This window comes from Syngnathus typhle, linkage group LG16 (genome assembly GCF_033458585.1).
Source record: "Syngnathus typhle isolate RoL2023-S1 ecotype Sweden linkage group LG16, RoL_Styp_1.0, whole genome shotgun sequence".
NCBI lineage: Eukaryota > Metazoa > Chordata > Actinopteri > Syngnathiformes > Syngnathidae > Syngnathus > Syngnathus typhle.
Genome location: NC_083753.1, coordinates 7,865,324 through 7,886,724, shown reverse-complemented (window position 1 = coordinate 7,886,724; position 21,401 = coordinate 7,865,324). Strand labels below are relative to the sequence as shown.

The 21,401-nt window shown below is 44.1% G+C and overlaps 1 protein-coding gene and 1 long non-coding RNA gene across 4 annotated transcripts in view; one reads left to right on the top strand and one right to left on the bottom strand.

Moving 5' to 3' along the window:
• The window catches only part of LOC133168864 (uncharacterized), a 31,437-nt gene extending 18,105 nt beyond the window's left edge, over positions 1-13,332 (bottom strand). Inside the window, exons 1-3 of one of the 2 annotated variants that reach the window (XR_009718320.1) lie at positions 13,030-13,332; positions 8,956-9,002; positions 1,281-1,380 (exon numbers count right to left, since the gene is read on the bottom strand). This is a non-coding gene — a long non-coding RNA (uncharacterized LOC133168864). The remainder of the gene's footprint in view (positions 1-1,280; positions 1,381-8,955; positions 9,003-13,029) is intronic. The other variant, XR_009718321.1, reaches the window with a different exon arrangement.
• A 2,090-nt stretch (positions 13,333-15,422) lies between these two features.
• Positions 15,423-21,401, top strand: part of LOC133168819 (heparan-sulfate 6-O-sulfotransferase 1-A-like) — a 29,828-nt gene continuing 23,849 nt past the window's right edge. Inside the window, exon 1 of one of the 2 annotated variants that reach the window (XM_061300464.1) lies at positions 15,423-16,296. In XM_061300464.1, the coding sequence (XP_061156448.1) occupies positions 15,797-16,296 (500 nt within the window). In that variant the 5' untranslated portion in view covers positions 15,423-15,796. The remainder of the gene's footprint in view (positions 16,297-21,401) is intronic. The other variant, XM_061300466.1, reaches the window with a different exon arrangement.

Genomic DNA, 21,401 nt, shown 5'->3' with positions numbered 1-21,401 from the left:
AGTAAAATGAGAGCGGTACAGGGGCGGGAGGAAGAGGACGGGGGCTGGGGGTTGAGGGTCGACGTTTTATTAGAAAGCTGCTAAACTGATGCCACACACACAACTTGACTCATCCACTTACAACGGTTACATAACATCAACCTATAACTGTCTGGCTTTGTGGATTCTGTATGAAACGGAAATGGACTTCACGGTATAGCGTGATGGATTCTTCGGCTACGTTTTCTGTTTTATTATTAAGTTTCATTAGTTGTAAGAACTTTGGTTCAAGATAGCTAGCTAGAAAGCGAGCTACTTAAATAGCTAGCTAGTTATTTTGCTATGCCGCGCTGTGATTGGTCAGTACAACTAACAAACTCCCGTTAATTCCATATTTCATTCTGGAATAATCCAGCGTACGCCAAAGTGTCACGTTTTCCACAAGGACCCAGTTCTAAATGAGCTGGGGGTGGCGGCATCCTCACGGGGGCTCCCAGGCTTTCTCCCTCGGAACTCTCTACAAAGGTAATCAGACGCAAAACACATCTTCCTTATCTGCCGCCCGCTCCTAACAAGCACATAATTGCTAATATCTTTGCCGAGACGGAGAAGGAACACCCCGGAGACGAGCTATGTATATACAGCCTGATGGAGAGATAAGAGTGCGTTGCTATAGAAACTAAAGATTTTTTTCTTAGTGTGCTGGCGTGTGCAACACGCACACACTCACACATGCACAAACACAACCCGCAGGGAAACTACTTGAAAAGTTTGTTTGCGTTTCTGCAGTCAAGATGAATTGTTTTGAGTACGGGAAATAATTGGAGTAAAAGGTGCTTGTTTACATTTTGAGGGAGGCGTTTTAACAACCACCTTTTGAGGATTATATTTTTTTTGAACGGCTCCATTTGAATCTTGTGAACTAAAATAGGTCGTTCAGACGAATATCGTGTACTGAATTTACTTTTGCGTCTTAGTTTACGTTGAATACATCCATATAGTTAACAAAGTAGAAATGGAGAAAAAAGAAATAAAACTGACTTTTCTCATTCAGGTGCTTCTTTCTCACGTGAGTCATTGGTACTGCAGCGCCCCCTAGCGTCAGGGAGGACTATCAATGCTCAGAGCTAGAATCTCGATAGGGTATACTTATCCTCTTATTCGTATTATCTATGTCTGCTATCTGAGTTTTATTTTTTGATGACAACCTATTAATTAAAACCTGCCAAGTTGCAGTAAGACGCACGGAAAATAACAAATTTGTCCACGCGCGTGTGTTGTCCCCATGGCGACTGGCTCACCTTGCTGTCAGCTTGAGCACGGCGCCAAGATGGGAGAAGCAGGAGGAGCGTATATGTGCATGGATAATGTAATTCCACTTCACCAGATGGCCCAGCTTTTCTGCAGAAGGAAGAAAAAAAAAATCCAACATTTATTATTTTTTGGAGCTTATCCGCTCCCTCATCCCTCCTAAGTCCTGCACTCTCCTTCTCTTCTTCTGCATCATTCTTCAAAAAAAACAATTCCCTCATGTTTAACTTGGCTTGGCGTTTTTCATCAGAGGAGGCTTTCCAGCCCTTCTTCCTTTCCCGAGTCGACATGTGATCTTAAGCGACCGCTCATTATCATCGATCAATGGCTCGCCTCCCGACACAGCATTTCAGCACTTCTGTTGTGCAACGGTGATGCGATCGCACGCACGCACACACTGGGACCTCGAGATCCCACTTGGCTTTTATCTGTGCGCCATCTGGATCAATCACATAGACTTTATGTCCGATTTAAGACTGACATGTTTCCTGCTCTGTGCTGTAAATAAGAAGATGGTTGGTGTGACCCAACGTAAGGTTAGACCAGGTTCCAACCTCAGCAAGTTGGCTTTGAAATGGTAAATAGACGCTTTCCCGAAAGACGCCGTGGTAAAAAAAAAAATCAAAATAATAAAAAACAGGTTGTGTAATTATCTTGCAGTTTTGAGGTTCTGGTTGAACGGATTAAGTTGACCTCTAAAGTGACCTCATAAGTGTGAATGTTTGTATTTGTGCTATTTTTCAGGATTCCAATATTTTCCTTGCGTCGATTCCAAAGCAAGGCTTCAATGCAGTTCAATTACCATTTATTTGTTCGGACGAGGAAGAAGACGAGCATGTTGATAAGTTGATAAAATGGCAGCTTTAGCGTTAGAAGATCATTTAAAATGTCGAAACTTTGCTGAATGTCAAAACGTATTACTTTCGCATCGAGCCTGCTTCTATCTGTCGCTCGTCTCCACAAAGTACACACACACTGGAGGTGGCAATTTTACTTTTGACCTTTGACCTTTGAGTGTACACCTTTTAGTGCAGTCGATAGACCTGGCCAGTAGGGGGCACACAAACTGAAAATACTAAACTATGGTCAGAAATGAACTAGAAAAACAAATAACAAACAAAGGTTTAATTTTTTTATACTTTTTTTTTTTTTTGTTAAATGCAATTCGCTTTTTTGTAGCATCGCTTTATTCATCAGTAACAAAATTGGCCCTGGTATAGCTCATCACCAAATTTAGCCATAGTACATGCTGACAGCACGCTTATTAATAGAGACCCTGTGAATAATTTCTTAGCTGGGAAGCATTTTTGGCAGAATTCTACAAGGCAATTGCCAAGGAATGCATTTCCCATTTCCCAAGAAACTTTGAACATCTTTTGGAATTTTGGGTTGTTCTCATAGAAAACACTTTTTCAAGAATTTTGGGGGAAGATTTGTTTTGCTTTTCTAATCGACATCAATTATAAGCCGATTCTTCAGAGGCCACATCCCTGGCAATTCATGCTACGTCGTTAGCCGCTCAGGTTAGGCTGGTCAAAACCCATTTCCCGTCTTTTGGTTGTGTTTTCCCCGCCCGCATATGAAAGACGTTATTTCAGTCCCTTCAGTGACTCTCGGCTTATTAGAACAACACATCACATCTGGAGGCGTCAGCAAAAGGGGTCAGCAGTATGAGCTTTGCACAATAGGGCCAATAAAGAATAAGCTGATTTATTGCTGGAAATACACCATTGCAGTCCTGTAGAGCTCCGCCTCCTTTTTCACACCTCGCTCTCCTTTTTGTTGGCTACTTCACAACACAATGTGGTGGTGTTTCCCTCCTGACCTGTGTGAGAATTATTTTTCTCCCTGCTCTTTCCCCCATTGCTGAATAGTTTCAGGCTATTATAGAAGCAATGCTACCCAGGGGAGGGAGGCATTCAAAGTGTTGGATCGGCCAAGAGCCAAGGGACTGATGAGAACGCCCGCCTCCGCCTGACCTCCCTAACCCACCCCGGGCTGCACATCTCGATTCAAACCGCCATGGGCGAGCATGCGGGCAATAAAATTCCTTTTGTGAATACAGTTGAGACGATATCGCCACAAGGTGCTCTTGGGACGTCTTTATTTCACTTGCACAAAAAAAGTTCCCCGTCGAACTATCTCAGCCTGACTCATTCATTCGAATCATATCATTCACCACCAATATTTTGTCCTTATTTTGAAAATTTTCTATTTTTGCTATGTAATCCAGATGAATGGACAAGCCGCACTTTGCAGCGCAAACTTTTTCATCTTGTCACACTTTGTCACTTTCATTTGTTTGCTGTGAGCAATGAACACACATTTGTATAAACAGCTGGGAAAATGTGCTCTCACTCTCTGTAGGCTATGAACTGGAGAGGGTGTAATTCATCATGAGCATGACAAATTACTCCGGGTGCTGTTGAGGTGCTCGGACGCTCGAGTGCGTGTGCATGCGCGTGCTTGTGTGTGACTTTGCCTACTTTAGGGGAGACATTTTGCACGACAGAATAATTAAACGGTAGACAAATGTTGCTGGAGCTTAGTTGCCGACATACGTTGAGGAAAATTAAACGCATAATTCCATGTAATGACGTAACTTTGCCCATTAGCTTAATGCAAACACACACCGATCTTGTTATGCGTGTCTCGTGTTTTTCCACCTCACTTGTTCGTGACCTCTTTAGAACCTTCCCTGCTGACCTTTGCTAAGATCTGTATTTATTTGCGCGTACGTGTGCATATCTGGTTTTATATTTGTTTCCATGCGGGTGTGTTGCTGAGTTCCAAAAGCAAGCAGGACTCACAGACAATTTCATAATATGGGCTAGTTGGGGAAATGATAAGTAAGCACTTACACAGCAGTATTTTTTGTTTTATATGGAAAAGTTGTTGAAAATAAACAGACTTAGTAGGGTGGCACACACGCACGTATTCACACGCACAAAAATAATTACGCCAACTAATCTAAAAACATCATTGTCATCATTATTAGTATGAAAATCTGGAAAAAAAAACAAGGCATATTTTGAATCAACAAAAGCAGCGTTGAGCAGTTAGCTTTTTTACATATATAAAAAAAAAGATTCCTACTCCAAAAATATGCCGTCCAAGGGATTTCAACAGCACATTATTATCACCGCAGATAAATGTAGGTCTCCCCAAATGCTAAGAGGTGTCCAGCGGACCTGTGCAGCTATTTGGAAAACAAATAGATTCAACACACAATCAAATAGATATGAATTGCCTGAGAGCAACTTGTACACGAGCGTTCCTTTATGGCCACAAAGCTGTTCCAAATAAATTGCCTACAGACGGAAGCAAAGAAGGGAAAAACCCATCAGCAGCAGTCACTTTATCACACAAGGCAAGGAAAGAAGAAAAAAAAGACAGTCTGGAGCAAAAGAGGAGAGGGAGAATGGAGCAGAATCGATATTCCAATAGTCCCCTGTCTGCTCCGCTGGCCCCCGATGTTATCCCGCATCATTGCCGCGGACACGGAGAAGACAAATGACTATTGTGTCGGGGAACACAGGTGCCGGGGGTGGACCGGCGGAATTGGAGGGTGATGGGGACACAAGATGTACTGTACGCTGCTAATATTAGCGCTGACAGTGACAGTGTCTTTTGGCACGTGACGGCTGGAGAGTGAGACCAAAGAAAAAATCCAATTTGTACTAAAGATCCTTCAGCGAAAAGCGGAGAAGATCAGCCAGCCTGCAGATGCGTCAAAAAAGATAGACTATTAAAAGTACGTTTGAAACGGGAACAGGATGGCAAAATTCATTTCTTATTCTTTTTATTTCAGCCCAGCGTAAGGCTGGGTAAGTAATAGAAATGTCATTGTATTTCGATTTTGACTTCTCTCGATCATAAAGACATTACAATCGAAGAAAAACGATACATTCGCTGAACAGCCTCACTGACAGGCTAATAATAAAAAAAATTAGCATCAAGTTCCAGGAGCGATAATCCTTCAATTAACCAATATTCATACACAAATACTGCAATATAACATACAGATAGCTTACATAACATTTCTTTTTGGTTGCCTTCCAGCCAGTAGATGGGGCTAAAGTGCAGCAGTGCGCGTCAGCAAGAACTTTGTTCACGACTTCAAATCTTATGAAGCCAAACTTCGAGTGATGTCAGTGAGTACAGGAACGAAAACTAGCACCGATAGGGTGACTATTTTGTCGGTAAAATATAAAGTTATAACAACTTGGGTTTATTCTTTTTTTTTTTTTAATCTACCTTCTGTTTATCCAGGTAGCTACTAGTAACAGCAAAACACATCCCGCGTGTCTTTATCATCTGGATATTACGAAATTGCACTGGCAGTTACAAAGCCTCAAGGGATGCGCAATCGCACCGAAGCGCACGCCGTCACATCCCTTCCCCGCACTAGTCGAACAAACATTCTCGTAGAGGCTGTGCTGAATATGTGGGGGCTCACAGAGTGACAAGCGGGTTGCAAACAAAAGGTGGTGGAATACGGCAAAGGCAGAGGAGAAGGGGGGGGGGGGGGGGAACGCTCCCTCTGTAGCTCAAACGCCCCTCTGTTGTTTTTTTTGATCCGCGTTGGCTTCAAAGTGCCAAAGTCTGGTTTTTATTCCTGGCAGCAGTCGAAGCACAAGTCCCTCGCTTGCCTTATCGCACATCTCCAGAAAGAAACCCTCGCAACAGCCACCTTTTGACAAATTAGATTCCCGTCCTGATTGATGCCGAACCAACGGCTCGAACAACGAGGAGACAGAAGAAGGGCGGGCTTTGCCAACCAGACACTTGGGGGAACTCAAACAGAAGCCACATGGAGATAAATGACGGCAAAAGCAATTAAAGACCTCCGTGATATTTGCCTCTTTCATCTGGCAAAACAAAATCAAATTCAGCTCGTATTTTATCGACATTGCAAGATCACAGACGCAATTTGTCGGCCCCTCGCGATAAGATTTATTGAAGCTCACGTGCGTGTAATTAGAAATTATTGAAATGTACGGTCCCCGTAGTCCAAATATCGTTGCTGAGTCAATATCTATCGAGACGCACGCAAAATGAGCAGAAAAAGGCTTGGCGAATGGATGGACTACTAACGAATTGAAAACACAATGTTGCTAACGCAAACTGTCCATAATCGGCTACCAAACTCCGAGCCAAACTAATTACAAGCAAAGGTCAACGATCAAACGGGAAACACCGGACACACACAGATTTAAGTATTACTGGTTGGTCGAAAGTGAAGTTAATTGAAGTCGACTTTGCTTCCGCACTCAGACATATTTGCCACTTAGCAAGAAATGAGAGAAGGTGATGAGCAACGCTAGCTAACTTGTCTTTTATTGACAATCACAAGTTTGTCCTAGTGCTGCGAATTTTAAAACACTTTAAATCAATCAGGTTGGTGGAAATGGAGTAAAAATCCATTTCAAATGGGAACGTCTCCAAACAAAATGGTGCCACATAAAAGTACTTTAATAGTCTCATTTTGGGCGTCTTTACTACACCACTAAATTAAGGCCAATGCTAAGGCTAGGTTAGCCTCGCTAAGATCTGTTTTGGTTTGGTTCGTTAGAGCTGTGGAGGAGTGGCCAATAAGATGCCTTGTTAACAAATATGACAGGTTTGATCGCCGCCTGTCCAGTATTTCAAGAGGAAAAAAAAAAAAAAGTCTCACATTGTGATGACAACATACCAAATGTCCAGTGATGCAGGGCTCAAACCTCCACAGAATAATTTGCAGACACCGGCGGGCGAGTGGGGCGCTTTATGAAAAAGAATGTCTCCGTGATGGGCTGATGATATAATGATGCATCATCATCCAACACAGAGCATTTTTAACCTGTTTAAAATGCAGCAACAAGAGCCGCTTTGCCGCCCACCAGCCGTCTCCTGTCGCCGCCTCTGCCTGGAAAAGCGTTTCACGGGCTGTCTCTTCAACGATGCCTCGGACACCCCCCGCTCCACCGTCACACTCTTGGCTTTTCCAGAAAAGCAAATCCCACAAAAGCTCGCTCGTTCAAAAAAGTGCTGCGCTACACTTTGCAAGTCACTTGGCGCCTTTGCAGGATTTTGATGAAAAGAGCCTGGCTCCTGCATAAACGCGCTTATTGAATAGGTAGATTGCTTACTGGGAATGTGACAGCGTGTAAACAATTTTAAAAAAGCCATCTTTCTAGGATGGTGTTTCATGTACGTACTGCCTCAAAAAAAAAAACATGGCCGACAAAAATACTGATGTCCTCATCAAAAACAAGGAAGAGATGGTATTCCTATCACATTGTAAGCAACTAATGTAATTTAGCAATATAGCTCCAACCAAAAGACAAAAAAATGAAAGTATAAATATTACTACATACTACATGTTTTTCCCATGAAATCTCGCTGCGGCTCTACTTTGCGAGACACTCGTCCCGCTCGAATCCAGGTGAAATTGCACTCCGGCAACGACTCATTTACATTTGCGGCCCTCCCGGCGGTATGTCGTGGCGCCAATTAGACGGCAAATAAGCAGAGACGCCCGGAGAGACGGCGGCGTTGTTAGAAGGTGGCAAAAAGAAAAAAAAAGGATCTGAATTGTTCAAAAGTCCAGTGAAAGCCATTTTCTCGCGCTGGAGTCATCAGGGCCTTCTGCTTTGCATGGTGATGAGTGCGACGGGGGCGGCGTTTGAGTGTTGACATGTAAAGCGCAGCGACGACGAAATAATGAATGCATTCGGGGTCTCGCGTTCAAACGCCACAAACTGTTTACTCTTCCGGCAGACGGCGTTCCCTCTCAGATGTTCTCATTTCCCCGTACAAGTGGCCAAGCAGGTGCTCACAGACTGATTTGCGCACAATCTCATTTTGGCCGAGAGGGTTAAAGTACATACTCGTGATGTACTAGAATAGTACGGAGTACTCAGTTGGGTAATTTAAAAAAAGTACAATGTAAATAATCATTTGGTTTCAGAATAATTGGGTATTTCTTGCTTCCATTTTAATCGTAGTTTAAGAAAAAAAACACCTTTAATAAAATTGTATTCAAGTACGAGATAGCCCCTCCCCTTCCTGTTTCTCCAGAAGCCCCGCCCCTTCCCTCTGGGTGAGCCGGTTCAGCTCTCACTCACAAACATCATATTTATGACAGGTTGGGCGTGCCAAAAGGATATTGGACTTTCTCTTCGGTTATCAATGATTCCCTCGTGATTGATGGCCTTTATTATAAGTATTTATTGAAAGGAAGGGGAAGGGGATAATTAGAAAAGGTCTGCGAGGGGGAGAAAAGTGCCGACCCAGTGGGAATTCCGCAGAAACAAACGCATGAGGTGATGAAGTTGGCGAATCCCCTCTTAATTTTGTGTCATTGAACAAAGGCGAGGCTGAAATTAATAATCACACGTAATGGCATACTGATGATAAGATCGCTTGCACAATGAGGGAAAGGATGGACGCCATTTTGTATTTTACAAAACAATAGTTTGACACGACCTCCCAAAGTAGCTTTACCGATGGAGAATCTCTGAAACGCAGACCGCATTTCAACTCGCCGTCCCGCATTTATTATCGCGGCAGCGTGCCGCACATACATCATTCTCCGGCAATTTACCGACATGAGTAGCGAGTCATGAGTATTAATGACGGAAACATAAAATGAGAGTAATGCAGTTGTCACGGCCGACTCACCGAGCGTTGATTGATGTTTACGAGGCTCCCCCGTTTGTCGCGTGGAACTGAGAAAAGACGGCGCAATATTAGGCATATTTGCACACATACTGCGAGAAGAACAATTCCCCTTTTGCAGTTTTTCTGACAGAATATTGAGGGGCGATTTGGCGATGGTTTAACTCATTCACTACCATGGACGGTTATAGACGTCAAAGTCAGAGTCAGCTTTATTGTCAATTCCTTCATGCCAAGACACAAAGATTAACTGGATTGGCAGTGAATGAGTTCATGATATCTCACTATGACTAGTTCCAAATTCTAACCGCAGTAATATTTAAACAATATAAGCACAAGTCATGAAAGTCATTCTATCAATGACATCACAGAAGGTTAGCTAGCAGTTAGCTAGCCGTCATGTAACGTCACAAGCGTTTGGAAAATTGCACTCCTCGGATAACGCAGCTTTAAAAGGCTTCTTCTGATTGACTTTGACAAACATTCCAAATGTTAAGCCTAAACCTAATTAAAGCCCCGCATTTATTTCAATGTCACTTTAATTCAAACTTCATAGTGAGTTAATAAGACGAGCTTTTTAAAGTTGTCTTTCTTCTGTTTTATCAAGAGTGCTTTTTTCTGGAGAGGCTCTTTGTCTCGTATTTCTTACCTCGGTTTTCCCGGAATCGGTTATAAAATATGTTTTGTCACAACAATAGACAAAAGAGCTTCAACAGCAAATTGCCAGATGCTTTGTTTGTTTTTTGGCACAAAATGAACTTTGCTCCAAACCGCTACGCATACACACGCACACACACATGTGTGACATGTGACCAATAAATGTGAGTGTATGTATCCAGGGCAGGTTATGGATTTTCCTGACATTTAATGAAGCGCTTTCGAGCAGAGACCTGCCAACCTTCTGTATAATTACTCACTGTACATTACAGGAATGTGACTTTTTTTTTTTTAAGTTCATAAATTGAGCATACGCTTTATTTTCTTCAAAGAAAAAAATAGGATTACCGGATTTTGATTGAACCTCAGCACCCTCCATTATGTGCAAAATGTCAAACATAAAGCTGCTAATCACGGTATGCACTGAAGTTTCCTCAGTGGAAATGAAGAGGTCCATTTGCATCATCAACGGAGGCATTTTGATTATTTCCCGATTGCTTTAATGAAAAAGTCAAGCTTCTTGCTGTTTAATAATGTGATCTTTTACAGACGGTAGACACACACACACACACAATGCTAAAAATAGAACACCGTCTGGGCACCTTCCTTTTGTCACTGCATCAGAAAAGAAAATATATCATTTGGTTTTGGAGCAGCAAGGTTACAATGGTGACGGATGACAAACACCGATTGAAAACTATATTTATTGTTGTATCGTTTAAAAAAGTATGCTAGTGAAAGTAAGATTATCGAAGTTATGAGGATTTTTGCGCGGGTAAAATAAATAAATAGACAAATAAATGAATACGTAAAAATAAATAAATGAATAAATAAATATTCAACACAAGGTTGCCTGGGTTAAAATGATGTTACTCGCCCTAAAATTGTAAAGCGGTTGAAATAAATATGATGACGATAGAAATGCAAATAAAATCAAACTTTTCCACCAAAAAAAAATCAACTGTCGGCAGCCACGATCTCTCGGTCACGATCCCGCCAGCATTTCTCAAGTGTCACCCGACACGAACCGTCTCCGCCATCATCTCTAGCAGCCCTGTCAGCCCACGGTAGACGGTCACGGCAAATTGGTAGAAATGAGTCGCGCGAGAGGCAGCCAATTTTCTTTTCTGGAAAATGTCAGTGTGATGATACACCTGACCCAAGCGTGGGGCTGCAAAGTGGGCGAGATGGCTCCAAATAGATTGTCATTCGTTTAACCGGACGAGAATGGAGCGGAGACTAAAGAAGGACACCTTTACCCACAACCTCAGGCATTACAGTCTGAGTGTGTGGCAAAAAAATTTAAAGTGCTTTTTACTTGGCATGCATTTTACTTGCCGTGTTTACTTGTCAGTGGGGGATGAATCGGTGCAGGGGTATTTTCTCTTCTTTAATTTGACGATTGTATAAACAGGTTTACTCTGAAGCCTTTTTTTTTTTTTTATCCATTCTAATAATAATCGCTTGTAAATTCAATTCAATCTCCAAATTGCTAGAGTCAAACTTTCTGAGCCCGGAGGCTTGACGAGTCGACCTTTGAATGGAGCATATTGTACGGCTTGGTTCAAACAGATGGGATTTCACATCAGCGCAGAGTTATGACCCGACTCGACTCAAATGATAAGATGATTAAATATCTAATTCACTTTAGATCATTAACTTTAATCTGCTTATACTTAGGAGGCAGAGGAGGATAGCAGAGGGGCCGGAACGGGGATTCCAGGATTTCGTCTTTTATTATCCATTGCAATATCTTTTTTTTTTAATTGATTGAGGCAAAATGGAGAGATATCCTTTATGACATTTTTTCTGTCCATCTGCTTCTGGTTTTGTTGCGTTTCAAAAAGAAAAAAAAAAACATTCTTGAATGGAGACCACACTTATGTGAACTATCACAAACACATTTCTGAAAATAAACCCCCGCAAAGATAAATGCTTACTGGATATATTTGGTTGTTTTTGTGTGGCCCAAGAAAATCAAACGGAAAAAACTTTCTTGGGTAATCTCGAAACTTGCTCAAGTAGATACAGATTGAATTATGGATTTCAAATAAAAACACATCCGAGTGGATGTATGTCGAGAAAAATGACTGAGCAGGAGCGTAAAAGTTGCTGACAAAACGATACATTGAGGAGATAGATTAGTCACGTACAGCCATCCATCAGTCTAAGTGGCCTGAGAACACAACGTAAAAAAGTTTTTTGTAGTCTCCTTTTCTGGCTGAACATTAATTTTTTTTCTAAAAATGTCTCGTGATTATTATTTTCGTTGTCACCGTTTGTGTCCAATATAAAAACGTCTAATATGAACTTTCATTTCTTAGTTCTTGAAAACAATTGTGGCCAACTGCTGAAGTTGAAACGTACACTTCTCCAAGGTTACCTTGGAATAAATCCCAGAGGTGGGGGGGAAAAACATGTTTAAGATACATCTTATCTAGGCTCAGGTGTAACACGAGGCTACTGTCATGCTTCTATCTGCTAATGGCAAGTTGGCCGTCGTCGAGCCAGCTCCCAAAGCTATCAATGGAACAATATTGTATTTTCCAACGAGTCACATCAATAGAGCGTGAGCTACGTGAAGCGGAAGTTGAGCCAGAGGGCAGAAAAGGGTGGTGGGATGAAACAAGAAGCTGAAAATCCCAGGCCAGAGCCACAACAGAGCCGTAATTATGAGGTCTTCTTGGACTGTCGGGCGCGGATGTCTCAGCGGCAGAAGCCTCCAGGCTTCCTGTCAACGGCAAGTGAAAATAAAAACAGAGGACAGGCAAGAAAGAGAATGCGAGGTTACTACCATTAGCCCGTCTTGGCCGTGCAAGGAGCGGCGAGCTCCGATTGCACGCTGTTCCAACAAAGAGCTTCGGTTATTCGAGTCCGCTTGCGTCTGTTGCGGCTTGCGCTTCCCCAGGCAAATGCCGACGAAGAAAATTGATACGGAGCACACTACATAATGCCACGCTGCATTTATCACATTTATTTGACTACTTCAGATTTCTAAAACGACATGCATATATTTATACTTTTTTTTTTTACAATATATTTTATTTGTAGTGTGGCTGCGGTAAATAAGCACTTGCAAAACACTCCATGTTACTACTGCTGTCGTTAAAAAATATTTATTTTATATATATACATACATATAGACATATTACTTGTCTTGGTTTCTATTCCTCACTTGAAAACACCAAAAAGTCCATTTGCCATTATACTCTAATCCTCTTGAAAATGTCATCTTTGCATACTTATGGCTTCTTTAGTCGCTCTCGACACAGGTATTTGCTAGTTGTTCTCCCTCTATGATGTTTGAATGGCAATTTTACATCCCAAACATTCTTCCAACATATTCATCAAGCCGGCGTAATCCCCACAAATCAATCGCCAACAGCAAACAGCAGCAGCATTTTAAATATACAGTCCCACCTTCATCATTAGCAACACACCATAATCCAATTCCCCGGCGGCCGATGGCTTTTTAATCCCTCTTGTCTGCGTGAGAGAGAATTAAATGCAAAAGCCGGCACGCCCGATGAAAACATATGTCCTCCGGCAGGAACAAGTGCAAAGGTCACGTTGTCCCAAGAAAAACAACTAGGCAGGAGGGGGAAAAGTACAGCAACACGGAGGAATGTTCCGGGCAACGTTACACAAATGCAACGAGGGAGGAGGGGAGGGGTCGACCCCGAGGGGATGATTTTGCAATGAACTTTGCTGCAAACAGTTCAAATGCAACATGATAGACGGGTGAAAAAGTTAAAATGTCCCAAATGGAATGAATCGCTTCCACTTGGATAAAAAAAACAAAGTTGGGGGGGATAGAACGCTGATCACATAATTTCAGAATTGACTGTGGAATGTTGGATATACATGCCCCCCCCCCCCCCCCCCTCTAAGCTCATCCAAAGAAAATATTGACGTCTGAAACGGCAGCGAAGGCTTGTGGGAATTTCATTTTTGGGGGGGGGACTGATGAAAACAGATTGCTAATTCTTTTGACGTAAGCGTCGTGTGTTTACGGGGAACAAACAAAGGAACGCGGTGCCGCCGAGGAGCTTCCAACTCAGTCACGCCGACGGCAGCGAGAAAACGGTTGCGTGCGCTGAATACTTCACGTCTATTTTGGTAATCATTAAAAATAGGTGTGGTTTGTTTATACTCACATTTTCTTATTAAATGTGGACTAGCGTGTTTTTTGCTGCACACTTTACGTTCATGCTGACAATTCTGCCTGCCGTTCACATTCACTTCTATACTGAATCAGCATGAATAATTTTGCTTTCAGGTCAAATGTCAGGATGAACCCAAATTGCATCATAATCCTTCCAGGGGAACCTAATTTGACCTTCAACGGTTCAATGTTACTGTATTTCTTGCACAAGTCGCTGCTTTCACACTAAACATTCAACTTTCTGTGAATCCTCCAGTCTCTGTTGCAACCTGCTCCATGCATTCAAACAAATATCATGCAAAAATTCTTCATCCTCCGCATAGAACATCTGATATCACTGTTGTACTATGTGTTTGTGTTATACTGCCCTCAGGTGGCCAAAGCATACACAACAGGAGGAGCAGCACAATGCCCAATGAATTAAAGTAAATATACATTGTGATGTCATTATGATACATTTTTAGAAAGTACAACAGATTTTTTAAAATACCTTACTAATAATTTCTTGGAAGGGGCTGGAACTAATTAATGGCATTTCCATTCATTTCAGTGGGGAAATATGATTTGAGATAGCTACACATATGCCGACTTGTTCCTCCACCACTGTGCTCTAGTAGACGGCAAATGAGTAGAGATGGCTTCAGCGGTTGCAGCCAAGCGCTTCCTTTTGCCTCAATTGCTTCAAGACGCAATTAATCAATTCCACACCATCAAATTAATCTACTAATCGATGATCACGCTTAACCCTCATTAAAAAAAAAAAAACACACTCGTTGGAAAGAGAGTGTGTGTAAATATAGCAAGAAGAGGCAGCAGATACTAAGCAGCCCAAAGCCGCCGCAAACCGGATGAAAAACATCATTATGCAGAGGCAATAATAAAGTGCTACGGTTGATACACTAACTGGCGTTTCTCTATAGCGGAGCCAGAGTGGGGCGGAGCATCCTGTGACATCCGTCTTCTTTAAGCAACGCGCCTCATTATGGCTCCCCACGTGCTGCCGAACAAAGCGTAAACACGAGCACACAAAAACAAACTCCCACACAGCCTTGGCAACGCGCTGAAAAATCTTCAGCGACGCAGCTCGAAAATCATCACCTTTATTATCAGTGGCACACGTTCGGCCTTCGTCTGATTGTCATGCCGCTGTGGCTTTTGAATATATGCAAATAAATGGTTGATAAATAGCCGGGTGACTGTCAAGTCAACATTATCTGAACATCGTGAGAAACATGTCAGGTGAGGAAAGAGGGTGAGCGTGCATGTCGGATCGCTCAATAATGGGGCAAATTAAGGGACTCGGCACCGACCTGTGAGGTGAACTGCAACGGGAAAGGTCACTGTGGTTTGGTCTGAGAGATGCCAGTCATTTAGGGAGGTTTTTTTTTTTTTTAGTGGAGTATTTGGATTTATGATTATATTATTAGACGACAGCCGCTGTGTATCAAATAATGTTTTTATTAACTCAAGTAATTAGTGTGTATTTCTAACCATGTGTTTAATAGTTGAGGTCCATTGTATGTTGTTTGCGCGTGACTGGGGGTCCTTTTAAGCGTCTTTCCAGGTTGCGCACGTAAAAGGGGCGGGCCGCATGTGAGCCAATGAAATGGAGCGAGCGAGAGAAAGAGAGAGAGAGAGCGAGCGCGAGAGAGAGAGGTTGAAAAAGACAAGGGAGTCCTCGCTTCATCCGGGGACGACAGCTCCATGGTGATGCGGCGAGCCCGCTGTGTCGGACGGCGAAGCAAAGTAAAGTAAACCCGAGGAGGGTCGCTTGCCTGCCGGAGTAGGAGGAGGCTGGGGGTGGGCTCAGCTTTTTTTTGCCCCCTCCCCTCTTGCAGGAGTTTACAATGCGTCTTTCACACGCACCACGCCGCGAACGATGAGACAAGTTCGCCTCTGGGTTGCGAGCCGCTCTTGAGTCACGGGGAACGGTCCTGGTAGCCGTGGCGGGCATGAAGAAGCCGAGCGCCCCGCTCACCGGGAAATGGTAGCGTACTGCGGGCACCGCAACTGGGCAGGAACATGGTGGAGAGGAGCAGCAAATTCTTGTTGATCGTGGTCGGATCCGTGTGTTTTATGCTGATTCTCTATCAGTACGTGGCGCTCGGGGTCATCAATTTCGGCTCGCCGCACGGCTATTTTGCCGAGGAGGACGAGGGGGACATCTTCCCCACGCCGGACCCCCACTACGTCAAGAAGTACTTCTTCCCTGTGCGAGACCTGGAGCGGACCGTCGACTTCCAAATCAAAGGGGAGGACGTGATCGTGTTCTTGCATATCCAAAAGACCGGCGGGACTACGTTCGGCCGCCACCTGGTGCAGAATGTCCGCCTGGAGGTGCCGTGCGACTGCCGGCCGGGCCAGAAGAAGTGTACCTGCTACCGGCCCAATCGCAAGGAGACCTGGCTCTTCTCGCGCTTCTCCACCGGCTGGAGCTGCGGCTTGCACGCCGACTGGACCGAGCTTACGAACTGCGTGCCCGGGGTTCTCAACAAAAAGGAGAGCAAGCAAAAGAATTTGAGGTAAACGCAAAGAGTGGCATTTACCGTGATTGCATCAGTGCAACTTTTGAACCTAATGGGCTTCATGTTGATCATTTACCAATATCGACCTGGACCGATCTGGGTGAAACGGTATTTGTTGCATTTTTTTAAGATTGTTTCCCTCCCAATCTAAACATGTATGCTGGGATTTCAAATGGAGTGTTATGGGTGTGGTGGCCTCATTTAAATTTAATTAAAGGAGTGGCGCGGACATGGTGATTGAATTCCAATGTTATCAAACATGCTGCGATGCAAATGAAGCCACTGTTTGCTCGGTGGCACCATTTCAAGTAAACAAGTGGATCTGATGGTGATTGAAGTGCTTGATATCGGACAGATATGCATTGCACGGTCGTTGCTGTTTCTCCAGCTTCATCCCGTCCGTCGCGCGCGTTTGACAAGCTAAACTGTACGAGACCGCTCCAAAAGCTGTTGCAAATGGAAACAAATTGAATCAGACAACTGTTATGACAAAGGAGCAGTGACAATATGGTGCGTTTCTTTGATAATGGACCTCTTGAGAGAGAAACTATGATTGGCATTTTAACAGTGCACTCATTAATCTACACCCCCCCCCCCCCCCCCGGGAGCTGCCAACAACATATCCATTCGCATCCCTTACTGCCGATAAAACAATCCCGGCGTATTGCAGACATATTGACACTCTTATCAACTTCCATGTCAGCGCACATGTCGAGCGGGGCTTCTTTTTGTCATTTATGTGCTTGCGTGAAATCGGACAAAGGCGAACCTGTGGGAGTGTCCGCGTCTGCGTATACCTCGCGGACAAGCTAAAGCAACACGGCTGCTGCGCTTCCCAGGGCCTTCCCCCCCCCCAAAAAAAGTGGGGGATCGGCCTTACATGGGCGAGGCAGACAGCGGCGCACAACAGGAGAGAGAGCGAGGGATGGCGGGGTTGTTGCCCCCGCAGGGGTTTGGCTCTGCTCTAATCCGAGTGATTATTACTGCTGGGACACACAACACGCACACACTAATGCTGGTATTCGCTGCTGGCGTCGGTCTTTTCGCACCCCCCACACCCACGTCGGTTGGAGGTGATAACGCGTCCAAGCTGAGCTATCAGCGTGGATGCAGGGTAATTGGGCCCTTTTTTTTTTTTTTAGATGCTGGAGGTGAGACCAGACCCTAGTTCGGAGTGGCGTGTTAAGATTTTTCATAAATGTACTCAAAATATATATGTTTATATATTGTGTATTAAATATATTTTTTTTTATTTGGTTGTTGTTTCTGCTTGGGAACTATTTAACCCAATGAGAAGTACTACGCACGACTCCAGTTTAACATGAAGCTGATTCTGGCAAGAACAGGACGCGCAGTGTTTTCGTTTCCTCTTTTGTATTTTTTTCATATTCACCAAGGAAGTTATGTCGCCACATTTAGAATTTCAACCCTGGATGTATTCATGAGTAAAGCTAGATCATAAGTCACATGCTATGGCGTTATATTATTAACCCCAGCTTCCCCCTTCATGGTTAATAAAATGATACTCTTCCCCAAAGTTGGGGTCAGGACAGTTATTGATTGGATTCAAAATGCTGCACGCTACTGTACTTTTGTTATTATTGATTGTCAAGCAGGCTAACATCACTATATTAGCTTCACTTCGCATAGCTAGCGTCATTTTGTTAAGAATAATACGCCAATGAAAAGCCATCATGACGTGCTTTTAACTCTTCATTTAGTTCATCAACGTTTTTTTTGCAGGTGAGCTAGCCGCTATTTGCCCACACGTGCATCGATCGGTCCACGTATGCGTGTTTGCAGTCTCGCGTGCGGTGGAAGCTCTGCTCGAAAGTGCGACAAAGATGGAGCTTGTTTGCAGAGATTTCTCGCCGGTGTCCGCATAGTTCTTGGGTCAGCTGTGCTTATGTTCACTGTGGCGGGTGCTAAGCAGCTGCTAAACCCCTCAGGCGGATGTGCGTGACACTGTCCCTTTTTTTTTTTCTCTTCTCTCTTTTTAAGATTGACCTGCTCACTCGAGGTAGTTACTGCAGTGATTTGACGCCTTCGATTAAAGTTTTTGTACTTAGTTACTTCCCACCATTGGGAAGTGCCGTGTTAACTGCCAGAACAAGGCAGAAGAAGCTGCAGCTCCTTTATTTTTATTTTTTTTTGCCAATGCCGCGTTCCCATCCGGCTGTCAGTGTGGATTTTCAGACACTGCAGAAATAACGTGGATGGCAGCCATCTGCGGTAATCGGACGGGGGCGCACTAAAGGGGCCAACTTCAATGTTTACATAAAAGGCTCTCTAGGAAAAAAATACAATAAAATGATCAATGCCAGGCAAGCTCAAGCTGACAGTATTTTGTGTTTTCGTTTGACGGTGCAAGCGACATTAGCTGAAATGTCTTTGTGACTTTGAAAGCAAGGAGCATGCTGAGCTAGCACTGCAACTCACGGTGACGTCATTAATCGGTCAATTATCTTTTGGGGGTTATTGAATGAATGAGATTTGTAAAAAGCAGCTTTGAACTTCATTTTCTTTATCCTATTATGTTAAATTGGAAAGACAAATAGTTATTGATTTGGTCTGTAACAAAATTGTTGTTTTTATTCATTTCTAAACTCAAATGTTTTGATTTTGACTCAACCCAAAGATAACACTGCTCACAAAAATCGAACAAGAATCCCCGTTGAGAAGCTGAATTAACAAGTATTTTAAACAAAGATAGGATCTAAATGATTAATCCATTCGAAAACAGTTTGAGAATCGATTAGTTGTCGATTAATCGTTGCATCTTAATAGCGAACTGGGATTTTTGGGGGGGGCAAGCTACTGTCTGCGGCAGTGCATTTGGACTCGACGTGGTAATAGCCCTCACGGGCTCACCAAGTTGCCCTTCGAATGACAGCCGAAGACGGGCGCCGTGACATTTGCGAGATTGTCCAAAACCGCCATCGATCGGCGCCGTATTGAAGTTGTTACACTGACGACCTTTAAGGGTTGTATTATTTATTGATTGCTCACGACATCTCGCTCTCTCTTTCTCTCGCTCTCATTCATCCCCGATCCCGTGAGATCAGGCAAGTACCAGATTCTGACAATCTAATTCAGATGTATATTTTATTTTGCTTATGGAATTTCCATGAAAGCAAAGCCCGACTTTAGCAACAACGACTACCATCTGTCCCGAGCATCTCACGCCAGTCTGTATTTAATCTCGCCGCGTCTAAATTTTTCTCCTCTTCATTCTTCAATCACCGCCTGTTCCTCCTCCTCCTCTTCATCTTTACTCCCCCCCCATGCTTTTTGCTTCCCGCCTAAGCGCTCTTCCCCGCTGCCTCCATCCCTCCATGGTGGTGTCACTCCCTAATCAAACAGCAGGCCTGCTTTCCGCTCGGTGGCTTCATGGCCGGGAGGGTTAGGGTTAGGGTTAGGGTTTTTTTTTTTCTTCGCTTCTCTATCTCCTCCTTTCACATTTGTCCCTCTCCATCTCTTCTCCCCCTCTCATCTTCCTCTTCCTCCCGAGCGTGGCTAGCGCATTAGAGGAAATGTCTTTTTTCATGGAAGATTTGCAGCAATTTCCAAAATGGCCGCGTTGCCTAATGGACAACCGACTCGGTTCTAATGAACGATTACATGTGCGAGCGTGCGGCGTGGGAGGAGGACGGAGACGGGACTGAAGAGAATGAGGAAGAGGAGGGCTGTCAGGGAATGATTGAACATAAAAGCCGAAGGGGTGAAAATGTTTAGTTTCATTGGCGGGGAGGGGGCTAGTCAATTAGCACGCTTGTCAAGCAGCGGGCATTACTCTTCTTTCAATGGCTCTCTTTTGGATTCTCAGCACTGTGTTTGTGCACACGGTTCCGACGGCGTATCTCGGAATCCAGATGAACTCCAGGAAAAGCTGATCGGCATGTCGTATGTGTGTGTGTCTGGAGCGCGTGTGCGCGCTCACGTGTATCCGGGCGGGTCGGTGTTAATCCAATCAGATTAGCCGCGTATAAGAGCCGGTGGGCCGGCCGCTTCCAAAGCCGGTTTACGTCCAGTCATCCCGCGAGCCGCCTGATCCGAACGCAGCCGGTCAAGCAGTCAATCCCTTGCAGGTTTCGCCGCAACCAGGTTGGGATTGGCTGGTCTCGGCACCAGAACCTGCTTTTTGTAGCCATTGCACGGTGATAACACGGCCGCTAATCCCGGTCCCATGGCATCACATTCCGGAGTAATTCTTCTTTCCCATTATAGAAATTCCCACTAATCGGTCAGGGCCGATGCTCGGGCTAATCAATGGAGGCTTTGCCGTTCGGCCAGTTTAAAATCTGGGGGGGGGGGATAATAATCAGTGCTATGTTGACTTAAAGAATTATCGCATCCATAAACCCCAAAGGATTGTGCTTATAGAAGCCACAAGAGGGCGACAAAGATCATTTTCGCCGTTAGATAAAGCTATGGCTTCATGAAATAAAGTTGAGTTTGCCAAAAGCAACATTTTCAAGCATGGCTGTTGTATGAGCTGAGCAAAAACTGTTTTGTTTTTTCTTTAAAAGAAAAAAATCAATGGCTAATTAGTCATTGAGGCTACCAGCACTTAGCCACTAGCGCAACAAGTGTCATGGACTCACATTGTAGTGAAAAAAAATGGTGGTGACATGAAAGGATGAGATAAGGCCTCCCGTGTTCCTGCCCGTCGATTGCTCGAGGCGAGCGTTGACAGTCAACATCGCTGTTGCTTCGTCTCCGGGAGTTCAACTTTGGTTCAGCCTCGGGTCACCGCAACGCGCATACTAGCATTTGGGAGCGAGTAAAAAGCTCAAGAATGGCTGCCCCATGTGAGGGCCCCCCTCTCTTCTCGCTTAACATTCCTGGCATTATTTTAAGCCGCCAGCCATTTTACAGCCCGTGACATTGTCAAGTGGGGTGATTAAAACTTGCCAGTTCCCGGAAAAAGAGAAACGGTTGCGGAGGTTTTTGATGTTGAACCACGCTGTCAACAAAGCACCTCGAACTTAAGATAAGGTCACCATTGATTTTCGTCCGCCGTCACTGTAACGGCGGGTCAAAGCCGAGAATCCGCTCAGCCGTTGGCGCGGTTATCTCTGGTTGGCCTGCCAGCTTTCGCT